General features: G+C 43.8%; 1 protein-coding gene across 1 annotated transcript in view; it reads right to left on the bottom strand.

Annotated features, from left to right (window-relative positions):
• Positions 1-17,888, bottom strand: part of GUCY2C (guanylate cyclase 2C) — a 66,676-nt gene that overhangs the window by 36,527 nt on the left and 12,261 nt on the right. Inside the window, exons 5-11 of the mRNA XM_090041028.1 lie at positions 16,423-16,544; positions 14,176-14,272; positions 11,767-11,869; positions 9,685-9,820; positions 4,922-5,007; positions 4,402-4,513; positions 932-1,013 (exon numbers count right to left, since the gene is read on the bottom strand). Of these exons, the coding sequence (XP_089897154.1) occupies positions 932-1,013; positions 4,402-4,513; positions 4,922-5,007; positions 9,685-9,820; positions 11,767-11,869; positions 14,176-14,272; positions 16,423-16,544 (738 nt within the window). The remainder of the gene's footprint in view (positions 1-931; positions 1,014-4,401; positions 4,514-4,921; positions 5,008-9,684; positions 9,821-11,766; positions 11,870-14,175; positions 14,273-16,422; positions 16,545-17,888) is intronic.

The raw sequence follows: 17,888 nt of genomic DNA, 5'->3' as shown, positions 1-17,888 counted from the left end.
TTCTTCGTTGATAATCAAAGTATGATCCTCTCCAAACTCTGCCTAAGCTGTTTGGGGGCTTCCCCACAAATAAAAGGTAAAGCCCCTAGAAATAGCAAAAACACCAGAGTTGATATGAAGGAATTTGCAGGAATTTCTTCCATATCAGAAGTCTTCAGAACCTGAGTCATAGGTGTGGCAGAACAGAACAGTCACTAGAGGAATAACAGTGCTCTTGGCAGCCAACCAAAGAATCTAGAAATAGGCCTTGTCAAAGTCCTGCTATTTCTTCAATGGCTCCTCCAAATAAAGACAGATTAACATTATGAATCTGTTTGCAAATTTGGCTTTAGATTTAGCAACAAAAAAACTTTCTTGTTTCTGTGTACTGTTGGCCATACATTCTGTGTACTGCTGGGTTGGACTTTTGTTTCAGCTTGAATTCAGGCATATGAAGTGTGTTATCTAACCCAGAAAGCTGGTCTCATCAAAATGGAAAGCTATTTAATGCCTGCTCCTAATCAGGTTTTCAGGTAACCTGATTTTCTCACTGCCTCTGAAATCCTTTGATCTGTGGAAAAAGTATTTTTTGAGCTAGTATAGGTAGAAAGTCAGTGTTTCTGAAACCTCCAAAATGGATGACCCTGAATCTTGTGAACATGAGAAATAGATACAGTGGAAATGGGTTGAAATGTTCTTGTCTAAGAATGGATGTTTATAATAGATATCTATCTCTAATTTTTTCATCGTGATAGAAGTTGTACTGAAATCTAATCAGAAAATGTAATCATAAAAAGAGAGCATAAGCTAGCTCTAAGAGCAGGCTCATTGTGGGAAAACAATGAGAGGCAGAGTAGCTCCTCAAGACACTGACACCACAACTTTCGGGTGTTTTGGTTTGTATGATGATACAAGACTGAAGCAGCAGAAGGAGGGGAGAAGAAATTGGTACCTCAGCACCAGTAGAGCGATGACCAGAATCAGTATTACAACCCCTGTGAGTGTAAAGACAGCAATAGTCAGGATGTGTGGGCCTGTAAAGGAAAGAAATGGGAAAGTAAACAATCTTAAAGAACAGTGAGAAAAACCATTGTATTAAAACACACACACAAATTAGAGCTATAAGTGTAACTGGGTGGCAACTCATCTTAGAATCACTGACTAAATCCAGAAACAACCTTACAGTTGACGTGGTGCCTGTCCCCTTTCACCACCAAAGAGAAGTGGAAGCCTGAACAGTGCTGTCCCATGTCACCAGGCAAAGAGTGTGTTTTCATTTGTGACATAGGTCCATGTGAATATAGTGGCAGTAGGTTTCAGTTCCAGCTAGAAGAAGCTTCCAGATGTTCTCATCATTAAAGAGAAACGGTCAAGCAATCTAGGATCACAACCTAGTATTTGCTAATAACTATGTCTTAAAAAACAAAGGGGCCACGGTTAGTGGAAGCTAAGCAGGGGTTTGATGATAGCCATTTGGAACTTATGTCCTATTTTAGATACGTAGATGTAGGCATACAACCCCTTTCGTAGATCTAGGCCATAACTTCTTGGCCTTGGTTTTGTTTTGTGTGTCAAATCCCCCAGCCCTCCACTTCTTCATTCAGGAATCAATATCCTTGCTCATAAATACCCCAATAATAATAAGCTACAGTGGAAAATGTTCAGCATGACAGCACTTGCCTCCATCTAAAAGGCAAAATATCAGCCCTCCAATAAATAAATCTGTCAAGTGACTACATATGAGGTATAAAAAGGCACTTCCCTGCTGCTCCCCTGAAACTTGAATTTAGTTTGTAATAATGCACGTGTTTCCAAACTTCCTTTAAAAAAAGAAAAAAGACTGGCTGATATTTGAAATGGGAATATCACTGTTGTGCCAATCTTTTTCCTTGGGTTCTGCTACCATCTGGTGTCCACTAGCATTATAGCATGCAAGAAGGAACTACAATACAAATTAACAGTGTGCATTTAGTAAGTTCATACAGAACCAGAAAAAAATGTTTATGTTGAAATATATACCCTATCCAGGTATTAGCAGGATGGCATTAATATTCTCTGAGTAATAGAAGGATTACAAATGAAAGCCCTAATTTCAAAGGATGTTAGCAGGGAGGATGGCAACATTGGGTTGGTTGTTGTATATTATATACCAGAGAAGTGCTATGCACCAGTTATTGGGTTTCATTATGTCTATAAAAGAAAAAGCAGTGTTAACTAAAAAAGTTTTGCCAAGAAACTTTGGTGGTTAACGGTAACTTTAACTTTGTCTATACAAACCCATCCTGTGTTTTTGTATACATTTGTTTAGGAATCAGACTGAAAAAGGCATTTTTGAACACTGGAATACAGCAAATATTTTGTTTTGTCTGACTAGGCTGCAGAAAATGTGGGTACCTCAGAAGTTAGACTTGTAAATATTGACTGTCTTCTTTACTGTGACTTATCTCACTATAATAATCTGAAAATAATGGTATATCCTTAATCTTGAACTAAGCCTACTCTGTTTTATATGCATTTTCAGACTTCTAGATGGTTCAATAATCTATCTGTGGTGCTAAAACACAAGATGTAATGTTTCTACTATGGAGAAAATGAAATTCTGTTTAAAAGGTCAAGTCTCTTATTTCATCTCCTTCAGCCTTTTTTTTAGCACTTTGGAGGTGGTAGGAAAATGTGAACATAAATGCTGCTGCATTCTGTGTACCCTCTTATTGAAAATGGACTCATGACTAGTAAGGGGATGAGTCACTTGTACCTCAGCTGAGTTATGCCTGGCCTGTAACATTCCCTAGCATTAGGCATGCAGGGTGGTCACCTAGTAGCAGGCTTTAGATAAATGTGTTAGTTACCATTATGCTGAACAGTCAGGCTACTTGTTTGTTCTTGCTGAAACCATGGAGCCACTGTTTTCCACAAAGGATTCTAAGGAGGAACAGTGGGTGAATGCCTGCAGTTTAGATTTAAAGTTTCTATACAGACAAAAGGAAACTGGATGCCTGGTCATCCTACTGTAAAGAAGCCTGTTCTTTTATGTCCAGTTTAGCACTATGGTGGGGTTTTGGAAGTAGCTGTGTTGGTCTCAGGACATAGGCAGGCCAGGTTCTCTGAGTAGATGTGATATCTTTTATTAGACTAACTGAGAAGTTGGAAAAAAGTTCTTGGCAAGCTTTCAGGCGCAGTCACCCTTCTTCAGGCATAGGGAATCTTTGCTGTTCTGAGACTCTCTATGCCTGAAGAAGGGTGACTGTGCCCAAAAGCTTCCAAAAACGTTTTTCCAACTACTCAGTTGGTCTAATAAAAGATATCACATCTATTCAAAGAACCTTGCCTGCCTGTTTAGCACTAGACAGACAAGTGTCCATCTAGCAAGTGAATCACCATAAAAGAAATTGTTAGTCCAGATCAGCAGAATTGTGATTTAACAGTCATACAAAGACCTCCAGGCTTGACATTTATGAAGAAGTCACCATCTTAACCAGACTAAAAGGCAAATACTGAGAACAGAAAATGTATGTGTGTGGGGGGTTAGGGAGGGGAGGGAGGATGCAGAAAGGGGAAGGGAAATGATTAAGACACACCACCAAACATAACAATGGAAACTAAAGTGGAATTTCCAAAGGTTTATACTAGTCAGAGCAGTCTCCTCTTCCCCGAGTACTGGAGCACTTCTTGGTTCTATAGCTAAGACTTGACCTGGGATACTCACTGGATCTCTGTGAAACTATTAAGAGAATTGAAACAGCCTGGGCCAACTCAGTAAAAACTAGGCTGAGCTGGCCTGGATTAGCCTGAGTGGTACCAAGGTACTGTCCACCAGGAGCTGCTTTTATTCACCTTGCAGCAACTTACTTAAGAAACTTTCTTAATATAGAGCTACGTTTTATGGCATTCCACGGTGCACTGAGTTTTCTGACTTTCCACACCAGAACAGTTCAGATCCTAATGTTGGAAAAACAGGAAATGAGCAGTTCAGTATCCAGGACAAAAGAGATACTGTTACAAAGAGAAAGAAACTACAGACTTGTACATCCAGGAAATGCAGTGTTAAAATGATGTTTGCCATGCAACCTTAACTCTGCCTCTTTTCTGAGCAGTCCCTCAAGTACATCACAGTACCATATCACTTCAGTAAATCTATTAATTTTCAAGAGAGGCTCATCTTACAAGCAGTATATACTCCCTAGGTCAGTGGTGTTGCCCAGGGTACAGTGTATAAATATAGGTTCTGATCTGGATTTGTGCTGGGTGTGCAGAAAATGGTAGGTTTACTTACGGTTGGGTAAAGTGCTGATATACTCTCAGCTCTTATTGCTATTCCTATAGGAGCAGAATTAAGATGGAACAGTGGTATTGTAAAGCAAGTGCCACTTGAACCCTGCAAGAGCAGCTTAGAACAGCAACCAGTTTCAGTCGGTATCTCACCAGTGCCTGGAATATCACTAGGTAGTTTGTGGTTCCTCCAGGTGAAAAATGGATTGTCAGTCTTCACTTCTGTCTTATTCTGATGAGTGTCAAACTGCAGGAGGATCTTGAACTGTGGGTGTAAAGAAAAGCCCTGTTAGTGTTTCATGTTCTCTAGCCCCTGCTTCAAGCTTCCCCATAAACGTACTTTGTAAATTGAACAAAACAAAGGCCTGTTCCCCCTTGATGCAGTGTTGTTTCTTCTCTGGCCCAGTTCATACATCTGTCTCATTAGGCCCTATTGCCCTAATTCTGCTTCAGTTCTTTCAGAATAGTAATAAGGTAGTCCTACACAGTCTCTTCTGTGCTGCATTGTCCATCTATCAAGTTATCAGGTTGAACTCTTTCCTTAAACAGAAAACTCTGATATGACACCATTTCAGCTCTGGCTCCCCTTCCTCCTCTCGACATGCTAGCTCAAGACCTCTTGCTTTTTATTTCACGCTTCACTATAGAGCACTCTTTTCATGGATATACATACTTCATTTGTATCCATTGATGTGTACATTAACGTCAAGTTGACATCAAGATCTCCAAATTCATCCACAATCACAGGACCACGTGCACCTGTGGACACAAGGAACTGGTCAGCCAAGGACTCTGCCTGGGCACTTCCCCCAGGAACATGAACATGTAGAAGAAAGAGTGAGGTAAATGAAAAGGTCTCTGAGATTTGAGCTTTTCTCCTGTCCTTTCTTTCCACACATATACATCTGAGCACCCTTTTAAGTATCTTAGGCTATATCTATAACACCCCTGTGCTGCTTTAACTATGGCAGGAGAACTAAGCTGGCTGGGCCCCACAGCTTTGAGGGCAGGAGGAGTTGGTACTGCTGCCAGAGATCCATCATTTGACAGAAGCTTTGCTGCTTTGCTGCCAGAGCTGAAGCCACATCAAAGGTTTTGCTGGCAGAGCTGTATATACTGTGACTTTTTTTTCACACCGCTAGGTAACACAACTCTTCCAGAAGAACCTTGTAATATAAGCAAGGGCTTGTTCAACCACTATTTCCCTCCCCCAACAACCCCCACCTTAAAATGCTGTATTTTTCTCTTTAAATTGTGAGGTTGATGCTGGTGAAAGGAGTTGAACTGACAGCACTGAGGAGTGAAACCCTTCCTCACCACAAAAAATATACACTTGTATAAAAACAGGTCAGCTTTTCTTCAATACACTAACCCTGCCAATGCACCTCAAATTACCATCTCTAAAGGTAATTGCCTGACTCCATCCTTGGGCTCAGTCTATCAGTGAGGAGGAAAATAGGGACATCATTTATGTTCCTTTCAAATGGCCTCACTTAGACTAGTTTTCCATTTTTTTGAGGGACGCCTATTTAGCACTAATAGCCTCCTGTACCTTACCATTCTGACTGTACCTATTCTTGCCCTCCTGCTTGCTTGTGTTGGGGACGTCTACATTCTGTAACTCTGGATATGCCTCCAATGCAATCTAAATAATTCAGATGGAAATCGGAGGTGACTTACCTCTTGTTCTCAGAAATTAGTCAAAAACAGTGGCTTTAGTGTTTTTGAAAGTCACAGCTTTCTTGATTTCAGGGTCTATTTGACCTGACTTGTTTCTTGGAATCTCCACCTTAAAATTCTCCTTTTTAAAGTTCAGTGTCATTGTTCTGGTTTTTGGATGGATCCTCCCCCTTTCCATGTGAGGAAATTAAGAAAGGTATTTTCTTGATCAATGTTACAAATGGCTACATGTTATTTACTGCCCGTATTTTCTGTCAACCAGGGCATTATTCAGGATAATGAAGAACAAAATTCTTAATAATATTTCCAATGCTTCGCATTTCCAGACTGTTTATATTTAACCTAAGCGTGTAATTTTGAACCATAGTCCCAGAATAATTTTTATTTGTCCTAAACAAGCCTAGAATTGTGACATAGTTTAAGAATGTACTCAAGAAGTGACTGGTGAATTCTGATATTCAGATCAGGAGTTGAGATAACAAGCTCATCAAACCAGTTAAGACAATTTGGGAAAAGCCTAAAAACTTCCACAAGTTTGTTGAAACCAGATACAATATAAGTAGACACATGAACAATGCGTGCCCCTGGCAGCTGGGAGTGCACAGCAACAGCGGGAGCACAGCGGCAGTGGTGAGAGGGTGGCAGCAGTAAACAGGAGCTCCTGCAGATGCTGCTGGCACTGTCAGCTGAGGGCAGTGGGTCAGCGACCACACACAGAAGCTGCTGCCAGAGTCAGCAGCAGCTATTGCGGACCGCCTGCAGACGCCACCAGCGGTGTTGGTGGCGGGATGGCAAGTGGCAACTGCCCACAGGTGCTGCTGACAGTGTTGGCAGTGCCTTTTTGTTGGGGGTGCACCACCACACTCAGGGGGTGCATGTGCACCCACGTGCACCCCCTACGCATCGCCCCTGAATAGACACCACTTGAGCAGCCCCTTTGATTCCTGCTCAACCCAAAGTTTAAAACCAACTGCCTGGGAGGGGTAGTGAGATTTCTATTCAAACAATGCTGGGGGAGTCAATTTACTTCATGTCTCATTTTGTCTGATTCCTGCAGAACGCTCATACTCCACAAGTGTCAATGACCCACTCTACTTTTGAATTGTCTTGATAATCCATTTGTCAAGTTATCCTTTCTTCTGAAATGTTGCTGTCCATTAGCTATTCCTGGTAATATCTCTTTTCTATTTCACAGTTTTCTAGTTTTAGCTAAAAACATGAACTCAGATATGGTGATATTAACTCAGGTGAATGTTAATTTAGGTGTGGCAATTACTGACAGTGAAGTGTTGGATGTACAGGTTTCCCTCAATTTATGAGCGTTCTTTATATGCAAATTCGCTCTTATGCGATGAGCATACTTAGACTCATAATTTGTTGCATTCAAGGTAAATTCACTCTTATGCGATCAGTATAGAACCCCCCACTCCCACCCAAGCAGATAAGTCTGTCGGGGATAGGAAAGGGCCATGGTTCCACTCACCCCAGCCCCAGCTGCAGCGGCCCTGGGAACACCCAGAGCCAGCTGCCTGCAGCCACTGGGCTGCACCATGCTCCTCCTGTCCTCCCTCGGCCTGGGCCCCACTTGTCCGCACTCACTTTTGCTTATGGGCTGTGCCGCACCATGCCATGGTGCAGGCAGCTGGTGTTGGCTGCTCCTGGGGCCACCCCAGCATGGGCTGGGGTGAGTGTGTACAAGCAGAGTCCTAGGCAGCGCGGGTGCGGCACTTGCCCCAGCCCTGGCTGCAGCAGCCCTGGGAATGGCCAACACCAGCTACCTGTAACCTCTGGACTGCCCCAAGCCCCCGGGGCTCTGCCTGTCCTCACTCACCCCAGCTCCTGCTACAGCAGCCCCAGGAATGGCCGATGCCAGTTGCCTGTAGCCCCTGGGCTGAGCTGTGTCTTGGTGCAGACAGCTGGTGTCAGCTGCTCCCAGGGCCACTGCAGCTGGGGCTGGGGTGCCACTGCAGCCAGGGCATGGTGCTGCCCAGCAGCTACAGGCAGCTGGCATCAGCCACTCCTGGGGCTACTGCAGCAGGAGTTGGGGTCAGTAGGGACAGGCAGAGCCCTGGGGGTTCAGGGCATGATACAATCCAGCAGGTATAGGCAGCTGGTGGTGGCTGCTCCCAGGGCCAGGGTGAGTGCCACGCCCCACATTGGCGAAGGGCTCTACTTGTCCACACTCACCCCAGCCCATGCTGGCTGACACCAGCTGTCTGCACCAGGGCATGGCACAGCCCAGGAGCAAAGGTGAGTATGGACAAGTGGGGCCCAGGTGCGAGGGGACAGGCAGAGCATGGTGCAGCCCAGCGGCTGCAGGCAGCTGGCACTGGCCGTTCCCGGGCCACTGCAGCTGGGGCTGGGGTTAGTGCTGCTCTGTTCCCTCTGCTTTGCTGCCTTGTACAGCCCTGGGAGCAGCACCCCCTCCCCCCAGCCCTTTCCTAGTCCCAGCCTCACTCCCTCCCTCCCTCCCTCACTGCCATGGAAACCTATCTCTATTTGTTATGTTGTAATGTGGGTTCATTTTATACTGAATTCAATTTATGCACCATTCTCCAAGAACACATGTACCCCATACATCGAGGGAAACCTGTACTGTTAAGATGCTGAAGAAGGCTAGATTTTGTTTTATGAATCTAAGTAAGAGATGTACATTTAACTATTATGACTACAGGAGTAATAACAAACTTTTGACTATTTTCGCCTAGTATTTTGTATATTTTAATTATGGTATATAACCTAGCAAATCAGTGTACATTCTAGTAAAGTTGTTTTTACTTTGATTTTAATGTGATTTACTAGCATATTAGTAAATCTTCTAGTTTCTCTTTAACTGGAGAAAAATAAATGTTGTGTTATATGTGGTGGTGCATCACACCATCTGCACCTCTTTTCAAAATCTTAGATCCGCCCAGGCCTTTAAGCATTTCTTTTGACAGCAACAATGAGGTAATCACCGTAACTGCGCTCCAAAGAGATAATATACCTTCTTGGCATAAGTTCTATCTCTGTCTTTTACTAATGAGCTAGCTGGCTGAGTGTAGCTATCTGGAATTTTGACTATTTTCAGTACTGAACCCAAATATATTTATACATATTGGTCATAGGTCATGACTACATATTCAGAGATCAAGCTTAGACATGGATCTGCATATATTTCACCACTGTGCAGCATGTATGCAGCCCAAATTAATATCTGGATGGCAGTCATGATACAGGGGAGAGTTTCATGGATGTTGCATGCCCCCTACTACACCTTCTTCTGGCGCACTCAGGCAACAGCCACATATAGAGAACTTGGTTTGATATGTGTACCCATGAGAAAGCACCAAATAAGATGAAATAATGATAATCAATGCTAGTTTAGGGGGCTCATCCCTACCATCCACAGAGTGCTGCTCCCCACTTAAGCAAGTGTGTTCCCTGTAGCCTATTTCCATATCCTTGACAAGTCACAGAAAGAAGTTGAAGCTTCAGTGTAATTGCTAAAACATTTTTGTGGTTTTCCACCTCTTATTTTATATACCCCATATACTGTGAGGTTTCTGCATGTGGATATTACTTCTTCTTTCTCTTTAGCACTGAAGATTATCATATATTTGGAAGAAAAGAGAGGGAAAACAATTCATTGCAGCAGAGTTTGGGTTAGTTCAGTATTGAAGGGACTCTTCCTGACACCTCCTGAAAAGTTAACTCCCTTCCCCACCAGTCCATTCAATGATCTCTTACTTACGATTGTACATGATTAGTGATTACCTTCAAAAGTGACATTTCGAAACTCCTTGATGAAATTGTCAGGTAAAACTGGCTGGTTGGCCAAAATAAATTTCTTTAGGACATGTCCAAAGAGCAAGACTCCATTCAAATAGCCAATAACAAAGTCATTTTTCTGCTGAAAGCAGAGGAAAAAGAGAAGTGGCATCTCAGTAACCTGTTTGTATATCCATAGAAAATTGCAGTACAATGGATGGGCGGTCTGTGCTTAGCAGTAACTCCAAAAATGGAACATATGGGGATGCTGGAAGTCAAAAACAAGGTGCACAGGCAGAGCTGTTTTGGGGCTCCAGATTGGAAAAATAGCATGCTGAAAGATGGACATGATTTGCTTGAGCAGAGTGGGGTGAGAATGTTCTAGGAGTGTAAAAAGCCCTAGGCAGTTCCAGGTTTCTGGCCATGATACTTCTACCTAGAAGCACTGCATCAGGGATGTCAAACTCATTTGACTTTGTGGACCAGATGAGTGATGCAGGGCCAGTCTGTGGACTGGATCAGACTCACACTCCAGTTCCACATTCCAGCATGTACCCTAGAATGGCAGAGTGGGCACTGCGTGTGGGCCAGAACTGTGCTGGCCTCTCCATGGCTTCCCTGAATGTCCTCAGAGCCGCCATCACATATAGCATGGCCTTGGAGCCACCGCCACATGCAGCAGCTCTGGGGCTGTGCTGTATGTTGGTGCTATGCCTCTATTCTAGGACGTGAGCTGGAGTAGGGCAAGTGGGGTCATCTGGTACACCCCACATGCTGCCTGTGGGTTACTGGAGGCTAACAGACAGCAGTGGGGCCAGATAATATGGCTCTGCGAGCCAAATACAATCTGCAGGCCATATCTTTGAGACCTCTGCTCTACATAATGGACCATGGTATAGTCTGTGTAGTAGGATTCAAGGGTTTAGGGCACTGAGGTAAGCTAGCAGGCAGATTACTTCAGGGCTATGCAGCCAAGATTCCAGTTGTCCACATCCCAGAGGCAGGCAGCCATGCTTCAAGATTATTTGCTGCAGGGGCCGATCCAGGTATGGTGTGGTGGCTGGGAGTGCCACATGTGCTAAAAGTTCTCTGAGCCCACTGCTGGTCCATGTGGACTTTGTCTACCATTCCCATTTTCAGGCTGCTCCAGACTGCCAGCTGCTCTTCACTCTTCCCTTCTCACTCTACTGAATTCAGTAGTGGGAGAAATGAGGGGAGGAGCAGCCAGCAATGCCCAGCCCTTGCCTGTTGCCTTTATGCAGCTCTGGAGGCTCCAAGCTGTCACTGATCTCCAGTCTTTTCATTTTCTTGCTGCTGAATTTGGGAGGGGAAGGGAGGAGGGAGGGGAAGAGTGAAAAGCAGCCAGCTCTGGAGCTTCATGAAAGCAGACTCTGGGCAGACCCTGCACCAGTAATCTCAGAGCTCACAGCACATGCAGGGCTCCAGCAGGAACTGCTAAGAGCTCACTGACATCAGGGATCACAGTGAGGGGCTCCAATCACAGCCCCTTCAACTGCATGGCACATATGCAGGGAGCATTCTTCACAGCACCTGTGCCCCAGCCCCAAATGGGGTGTGGCTGCAGCCCTATTAGCGCAGTCCTGGATCCATCCATAGTCTGCTACCAGGTCAGGAGCCTGAAAGCCCTTGGAGTATTGGCTGTACCTATCACTCAGCTTCAGTGCTTTCAGGCTTCCTGCTGTGGAGCTAGGCTTCAGACCCTGCAAGTCCTGGGCCAAGGCAGGATTTGTTTCACTACAGAATATTTGATGACTCCCATGAGGTTTCTAGCATCCTGGAAAAGAGGCTTGGGGAGAATCAGTCAAGCCCTTAAAACTATGGACTTGACTGATGTTTTTTGTTGTTCTTGATGGAATTCAAGTCTCACAAAGCCAACCCAGGAGAGAAGTGCAATGGCACAAGCGCCAAATAATCCTGAGTAGGACATGATCCAGCACAACACTGTGACTTTAATATATAAATGTCACAGCATGGCCGTCCTAGAGGTTGCCTACAGTCAGTACTGGCCTTTTTTGCCCCAGGGATATTGTTATATTGAAATGATCAGATATAAATTAGTATAATTACCACGATATCTGTGATATTCAGGCTGAAATTGGAGGGTGCCAGCGTCAGGACAAGTACATGCCGCATGTATCTGGGTGGTGTTGTGTTCTGGAAGTAGGTGTTACTGCAAATAAATACATTAATAAATAAATAAAATGCAAGTGTTCCAGGGACAAGGAAAAGGAAGTGGAGTGGAGACACCTCAGCTCTCCTTACCAGAGAATGCCATTCACCCCTCCCCTAGGGGAACTGATGATCAACAGATTAACAGAAAAGTTCTCAAACTTTTTCTTATTGTGGATCCATCCCCTTCCATTTTCACTGTCCCTGTGGCAGCTGTAGTGCTTAGCTACATGAAGGCAATATTAGGAAAGGGATAGGGTAAAAACAAACTCATGGGTTCAAGTAAATTCTTCTTTCATTTCTATTATTGTGTTATACTCTATACCTGTTTTGTTTCTGTCTTCTCTCTGACCAAGATCATGGGGGAAGTTTATGGCACAGCATGGCTTAACCAAGAACATAATATTTTGCTTTCAGTCCGTTGCCTAGAATTGAGGGGCAGATCTGGGGCGGGGTATGTAGTGTCATGGGTGCACTCTCCCTTTCAGTTGACTGGGCCTGGGAGAAGCAGCCAGGGACTCTTTTCTTAAGTTCAGGAAGCAAGTAAGAATTTCTCCAGCCTTTCCCTCCATGCTCAGCAGCGCTTCTCCCAGGCCCAGTCTGAACTGGACATAACTTTGTTTCTTCTGCTTGGAGGGAGGGGGGAGTGAGTGAGCTCTACTGGAATTTTACCTTGTGGTTTTAAGAAGTTTTTGAGACTAAAGTTTGGATCACTGCACTTTAGAGTCCAACATGCCTAACCCCTGACTGTGAAGGCCAGCTCTAGTTCACACTCCATAGTTTCTGAGGTTCTTATGTCCTCTGAGGCTACCATAAATAGAGCAAGTTAATATAAATGGTGAAAACACTGATCCTCCTTTCACACAGAATGATAACTAATAAAATTTCACAGCCCAGTCCTAGTCTGGACCTTCTAGTTTCCCTGGACCCCATCTGTGGCCTGGACCAGATTGGGATTGTTGGCCTGCACTCATACAGTATATTTAGAATGCCATGAAGAGTGCACAGTTTTGTGCTATTTTCAATTAATTTTATGTCATTCCAACATCTACAGAAAATATTTGTCCAATGAATGTTATTAAAGAAACATTCAATAAATTGCTGTTTTTCATCACATTGATATATGGCTTGAGTCAGAGCTCAATACATTTCAGAGGGAGGTGTGTTAGGGTAACCTAAAAAATGCAACATTTATATCAGTAGCAGCAGACTTATCTTATAAATTTCTGTTCTTCCTTTGTTATTATTGTAGATATTTGTGATTGAATGAGAGCCTCCAGCTTCTCCCCCTTCATCCTGCCATGAGGTCCTAATCTATTTGAGGAAGTCCATTGAGAATGTTCCTATGCCAGTCATTACAATAACCAGTCTGAAATTGCCTCTCTATTCACAGAGATTACTTGTAAGATCCTACCTAGGATGCTTCATTGGTTCTAGTAACCACAGTATGAGAAAGATGTCTGCTAAACTGGTTGGAGATCAGACACTATTCTGATTTCAGAAAATATTTTCGGAAAATAATCATGAGACTAAAGGAAACGATACATGAAGGAAGAGCTCAATAACAACACATAATTTGACTAAATAAACTAAGGATATGATAAATAACTGCAGCTCACTGAAGGGCATAAACAATAAGATCTGATTTTCAAAGAATGTCTAAAGGTGCACGTAAGTGCCTACTGGGGTTTTTAAAAAATGCCTTAGCAGGTAAAGGTGACTTACTCCCTGTGATGTCAACAACATTTAGCTACCTGACTTCAACCCTTTTTGTATTTCCATCATGCACCTCTTTATTATTAGTCACTGAAAATACCTTTAGAAACCCTAAGACAGCAATTTTCATAGGATTTTAAGATAGGTAGTTAGAAATTCACATTGAATTTCTTAGGTTATTTAAGACTAAACCAAAGCCATGGGGAATATCCTCCAGGGTAGAGTTCTACGTTGTCTGGTTGGATAAAGTAAGAAACAAGAGATAATCCAATATCTGTTCTTTGATTTCTGTCATTCTATAATTTCATCTTGCAGTGAGGTCATGATGCTATGATTATGACATCACTACCTACAGGTAGGTGGTTTAAGAAAATCAAGTATGAATTAGATTAAATTTTGGGGAGAAAATGCCTTGGTTCAAACAATAAAGAGTTTTTGATAAATGGCAAAAAGCAGGCCAGCACAACCATTAAAAAAGCGTTTTGTGGGAAAATGCTTTTGTACCATGACAGTTCCATTTGTAATATTTCCATTATCTCCATCCTGCAGGAAATCAGGGAGAGAAGACAAAAAATATAGATAATACTTTACTTGTGGATATCCAACAAAATGAAGACTATGTCTTCATCCAGTTCCTCTTCCCCTATGGCTGCGTCAACATCGGTTTGGGAACCGCACATGATGATCACTATAGACCAGGCAAAGGCAGATGGAGAGAAGGTGAGAGATGCAAAAAAGCAGAGAACGGCAAGTAAGTTTTGCTTATTGCTCTTAGAATATAAACTCTAGATAGTTGCACAGAATACAACAGATCCAGGCTGAGGTACTTTGACAGAACTATAGGTGATCATGGGAATAAGACAATAGATGCTGTCAGGACAGAAATACATTGCCTCTGCCCATGTTATTCCAGGCTGCAACCAACATTATTATCACCTCGTTTTCATGAATGTAAAAATCACACATACACAGGAGCCGAAAAACTACTATCAGTAACATGATATGAAACTAAGGCAAATCACATTAGAAAAATAAACTACTAGGCTTTCGTGGACTTCCTTATCATTTTCAGACCCCCAAGCCAGCTTCCCACAAGCTGCTGGAGATGGGAGCAGCCTGGCCAGGTCTGCACCAGCCAGCAGAAGCGGCGGTGGAGCCATGTGCTGCTCAGGATGGGACGAGCCTGGCCAGAGCAGCAGAGGCTTGGCTGCATTTTCCCCCTGCCTGCACCAGTCATTCCCCAGCGGCACACAGCTCTGCTGCCGCTTCTGGTGGCTGGTGCCTACCTGGCCAGCCTTCTCCCATCCCCAGGAGCTCACGGGAAGCCAGCACGGGGGGCCTCGGCAGGTGGGGTCCTGGCATGACCTCTGTGGGGCAAGGCAGTGGGAGCTGGTGTCTGACGGACCCCGTGCTCCGGGCTTGCAGCATTGAGGCCACTGGGGCTGCATGTGCGGGCAGGCGGGCACCACAGTGAACGGGGCCATGCGGGCAGGCGTGTAAGGGACTGCGGTACAGCGGCCGCCTCACTCCAGCCCCCCTCAGGCAGTGCCGGCTCATGGGGCTGCACTGCTCAGGGGGTGGAGATGTGAAGCTGTTTATTTCTCCCCTTCAGTCGCTGGGGCAATAGCTGGCTGGATGCGGAATGGGTCCCTCCTGCCCCTGCCCACCAGCAGCTATCATGAACCTTTCAGTAACAGGCAGTGCAGTAGGGCTATACGGGCAGGGTCTCTCTGGCCCAGGACAGTGGATGTTTGAATATGGCTTGCCAGTCCACTGGGGGATGAAAAGTTCATGATCCGACCCCGCATTCAAAAAGGTTGGACTCCCCTGCTCTAAGCCCTTGTTAGCCATGCAGAGGCCTCACCTTGAGAGCTAGGATTGGTAATTTCTACAATCCTGGAAGTGAGCCACTTTGCTGCATGAAAGGGATGTGTATGGGTGTAAAGCAGAAGACAGGGTGAGGAAAGCCAAACATTCCTGTAACAAAGGAATTCAAATTATGCCAAAGGGCTGCTAGGTGATGAATTCTTTACAAAACAGGCCTTGTAGGAAGATGTTATCATGTCTACAAAGGATAACCCACCCCAGGAGTCCTCCTCAAGCCAAATATTCTGACATATCTTGTCTGTGAAGTGAGGGAAGCAAGAGTTCTGTGTTCTCTTTCCACACTCACTGACATAGAAGTCAGACAGAAGGTAGGACAAGATGATACAATTAACTGATTCATATTCTAAGACTCCCAGTACATGTTAATTTAAAGTTACCATGGTTATCTGAGCCCCGATCCCAACAACTGCACCTCTTACCATGCTGCACATGTATGGCAGAAGATGTAATTTTGGGATGGGGGATCCGATCTAAATCACAGTGTTTCTACTTGCCAGTGCTGGGGAAGCCCTGGATCATGATCACAGACTCCCTCTGCACCAGCAAGTTACAAGCCAGGTGCCCACAGCCTGGTGTGAACCAAAGCAGACCTAGGGCCCGGGCCTAAAATCAATTGGACAACTAGACAATCCTGGACATGCCAGATGTTCAGTTTAAGGCACCATACCAAACCAGCCATAAAAATTTTCCACATATAATGTGGCACCCTGCCCATGTATGCCATGATTAACCCTTAACTGCAATATATAAGTGTAACACATAGAAGGGCCCTAATGGTGCCATCTTGCCCTACCTTCTGTCTGGCTTTAGTTTAACTTGGCTAACTTACCTCTCTAAAATAGAAGTGTGTACATTCTGTCTGTGATATACATAGGGGAACTTTCCCTGAAACATAAACCAAGAAACTTTCTTCAAAACATAACCCAGAACATAACTTTCACCTCCTCTTACCATTGCTTTTCCGATTTGGATTTTTCATCATTTTCCTTAACTGATCCGGGCTCCTTAAAATTTCTTGGAATTTGAGTTTTTCAGAGAAATATGTGATTCTAGACTCCAGTGCATTCATGTACCTAACACAGAGCAAGGAGCACAGATTGTAGATCAGCTGAAGGAATACTGTTAAAGCTTTACATGTAAATAGTAACTTTTTCTCCTTAAGAATCTTAAAATGCTTGGTAGACAATAGTCTACAGTAGTTACAGATCATTTCATCAATGACAGAAATATTGCCACTACTGGGTCAGAATATAGCAGCTGTTCTGCATCAGTCAATTTAAACAACAACTTTGCAGAAAGAAAGCAATATAAAGCAGATGAGAATAAAAGGAAAAGTTGGAAGCTGACCACGAGCTATTTGAATCTGATTTTATAAAAGTTGGGTTCACAGAATCCATTTATATAATAAGAAAGTAAATTCAGAGGCAGAATTTTTGAGGAATTACATGAATAGTGAATAGGGTGAAATGGGAGACCGTATTCAAATTTCTTAACAGGAAGGAAGGAAGGAAGAAAGGAAGGAAGGAAAGAAGACTAACCGACCTGTGATGGAAATCGAAGAGGCAGTTGCAGAACAAGCAGACTTGGCATCAAGTGCAAACCCTGTGGGAGAGCTGGGGTGGATGGACATGAAGTTCTGAGAGTGTGGGGAGCACAGGTTCTGAGCGTGGGAGTGAACGGTGGGGCTGCAGTCTTACCCATGCTAGGAATTCCTCACAGTCTGGACTGTTTTGGAGTTCCTGGCATGAACATATTGCCAGGGTATGGACTCTGTGGGGGCAAGGGGTGATTCTGGTGCCCCTCCTAACTTGGCGCCCAGAGCAGGTGCCCCTCTCACCCATCCCTAGTTATGCTACTGGGAAGAAGAAGGAAGCAGAAAGAAAATAATATACATAGTTGGTTAAGCCTTGCTGAGACAAAATTAAGACATCAAAAGGCAGAATGAATAAAAGCATGAGGGATGTTATCAACTTATAACTCTTATTGCTGTCTAAAAATGTTGATCCACTGTATTTACAAATGAGACCTCAGGTAACAATATCTAAAAGGCATAAATAGAAAAGGGAAAAAATATTTTCTCTCTTTTCAAGCTTTTCATTTTCTGACCTAACTGCCCATCTTTCCAGGTGCTAAGCACATTTTACTCCCATTGTCTTCAGCAGAGGGAAAGGGTGCTCAGTCTTTTACAGGAGTGTACTCACATTGTATAAAAGTCCAAACCTGGATATACTCAGCTATCACTGAAAATACTCATGTGCCTGAGTATATACAAGGAGAAAATAATCTGGCTAATCAGCTGAAGGAATGCTTTATCAAAAACTAGATTTTCTAAGTTAGTCAATTTAAAATGCTTCACATTGACAGCTCCCCTTAAATCTGAAGGAAATATCATTTTACAACTATACTAGAAGGAAAAT

The sequence above is a fragment of the Crocodylus siamensis genome, chromosome 4 (genome assembly GCF_052110815.1).
Source record: "Crocodylus siamensis isolate JL-2025a chromosome 4, ASM5211081v1, whole genome shotgun sequence".
Lineage (NCBI taxonomy): Eukaryota > Metazoa > Chordata > Crocodylia > Crocodylidae > Crocodylus > Crocodylus siamensis.
Note: the sequence above shows the minus strand (reverse complement) of the source record. Positions and strands in the feature narration are given on the sequence as shown.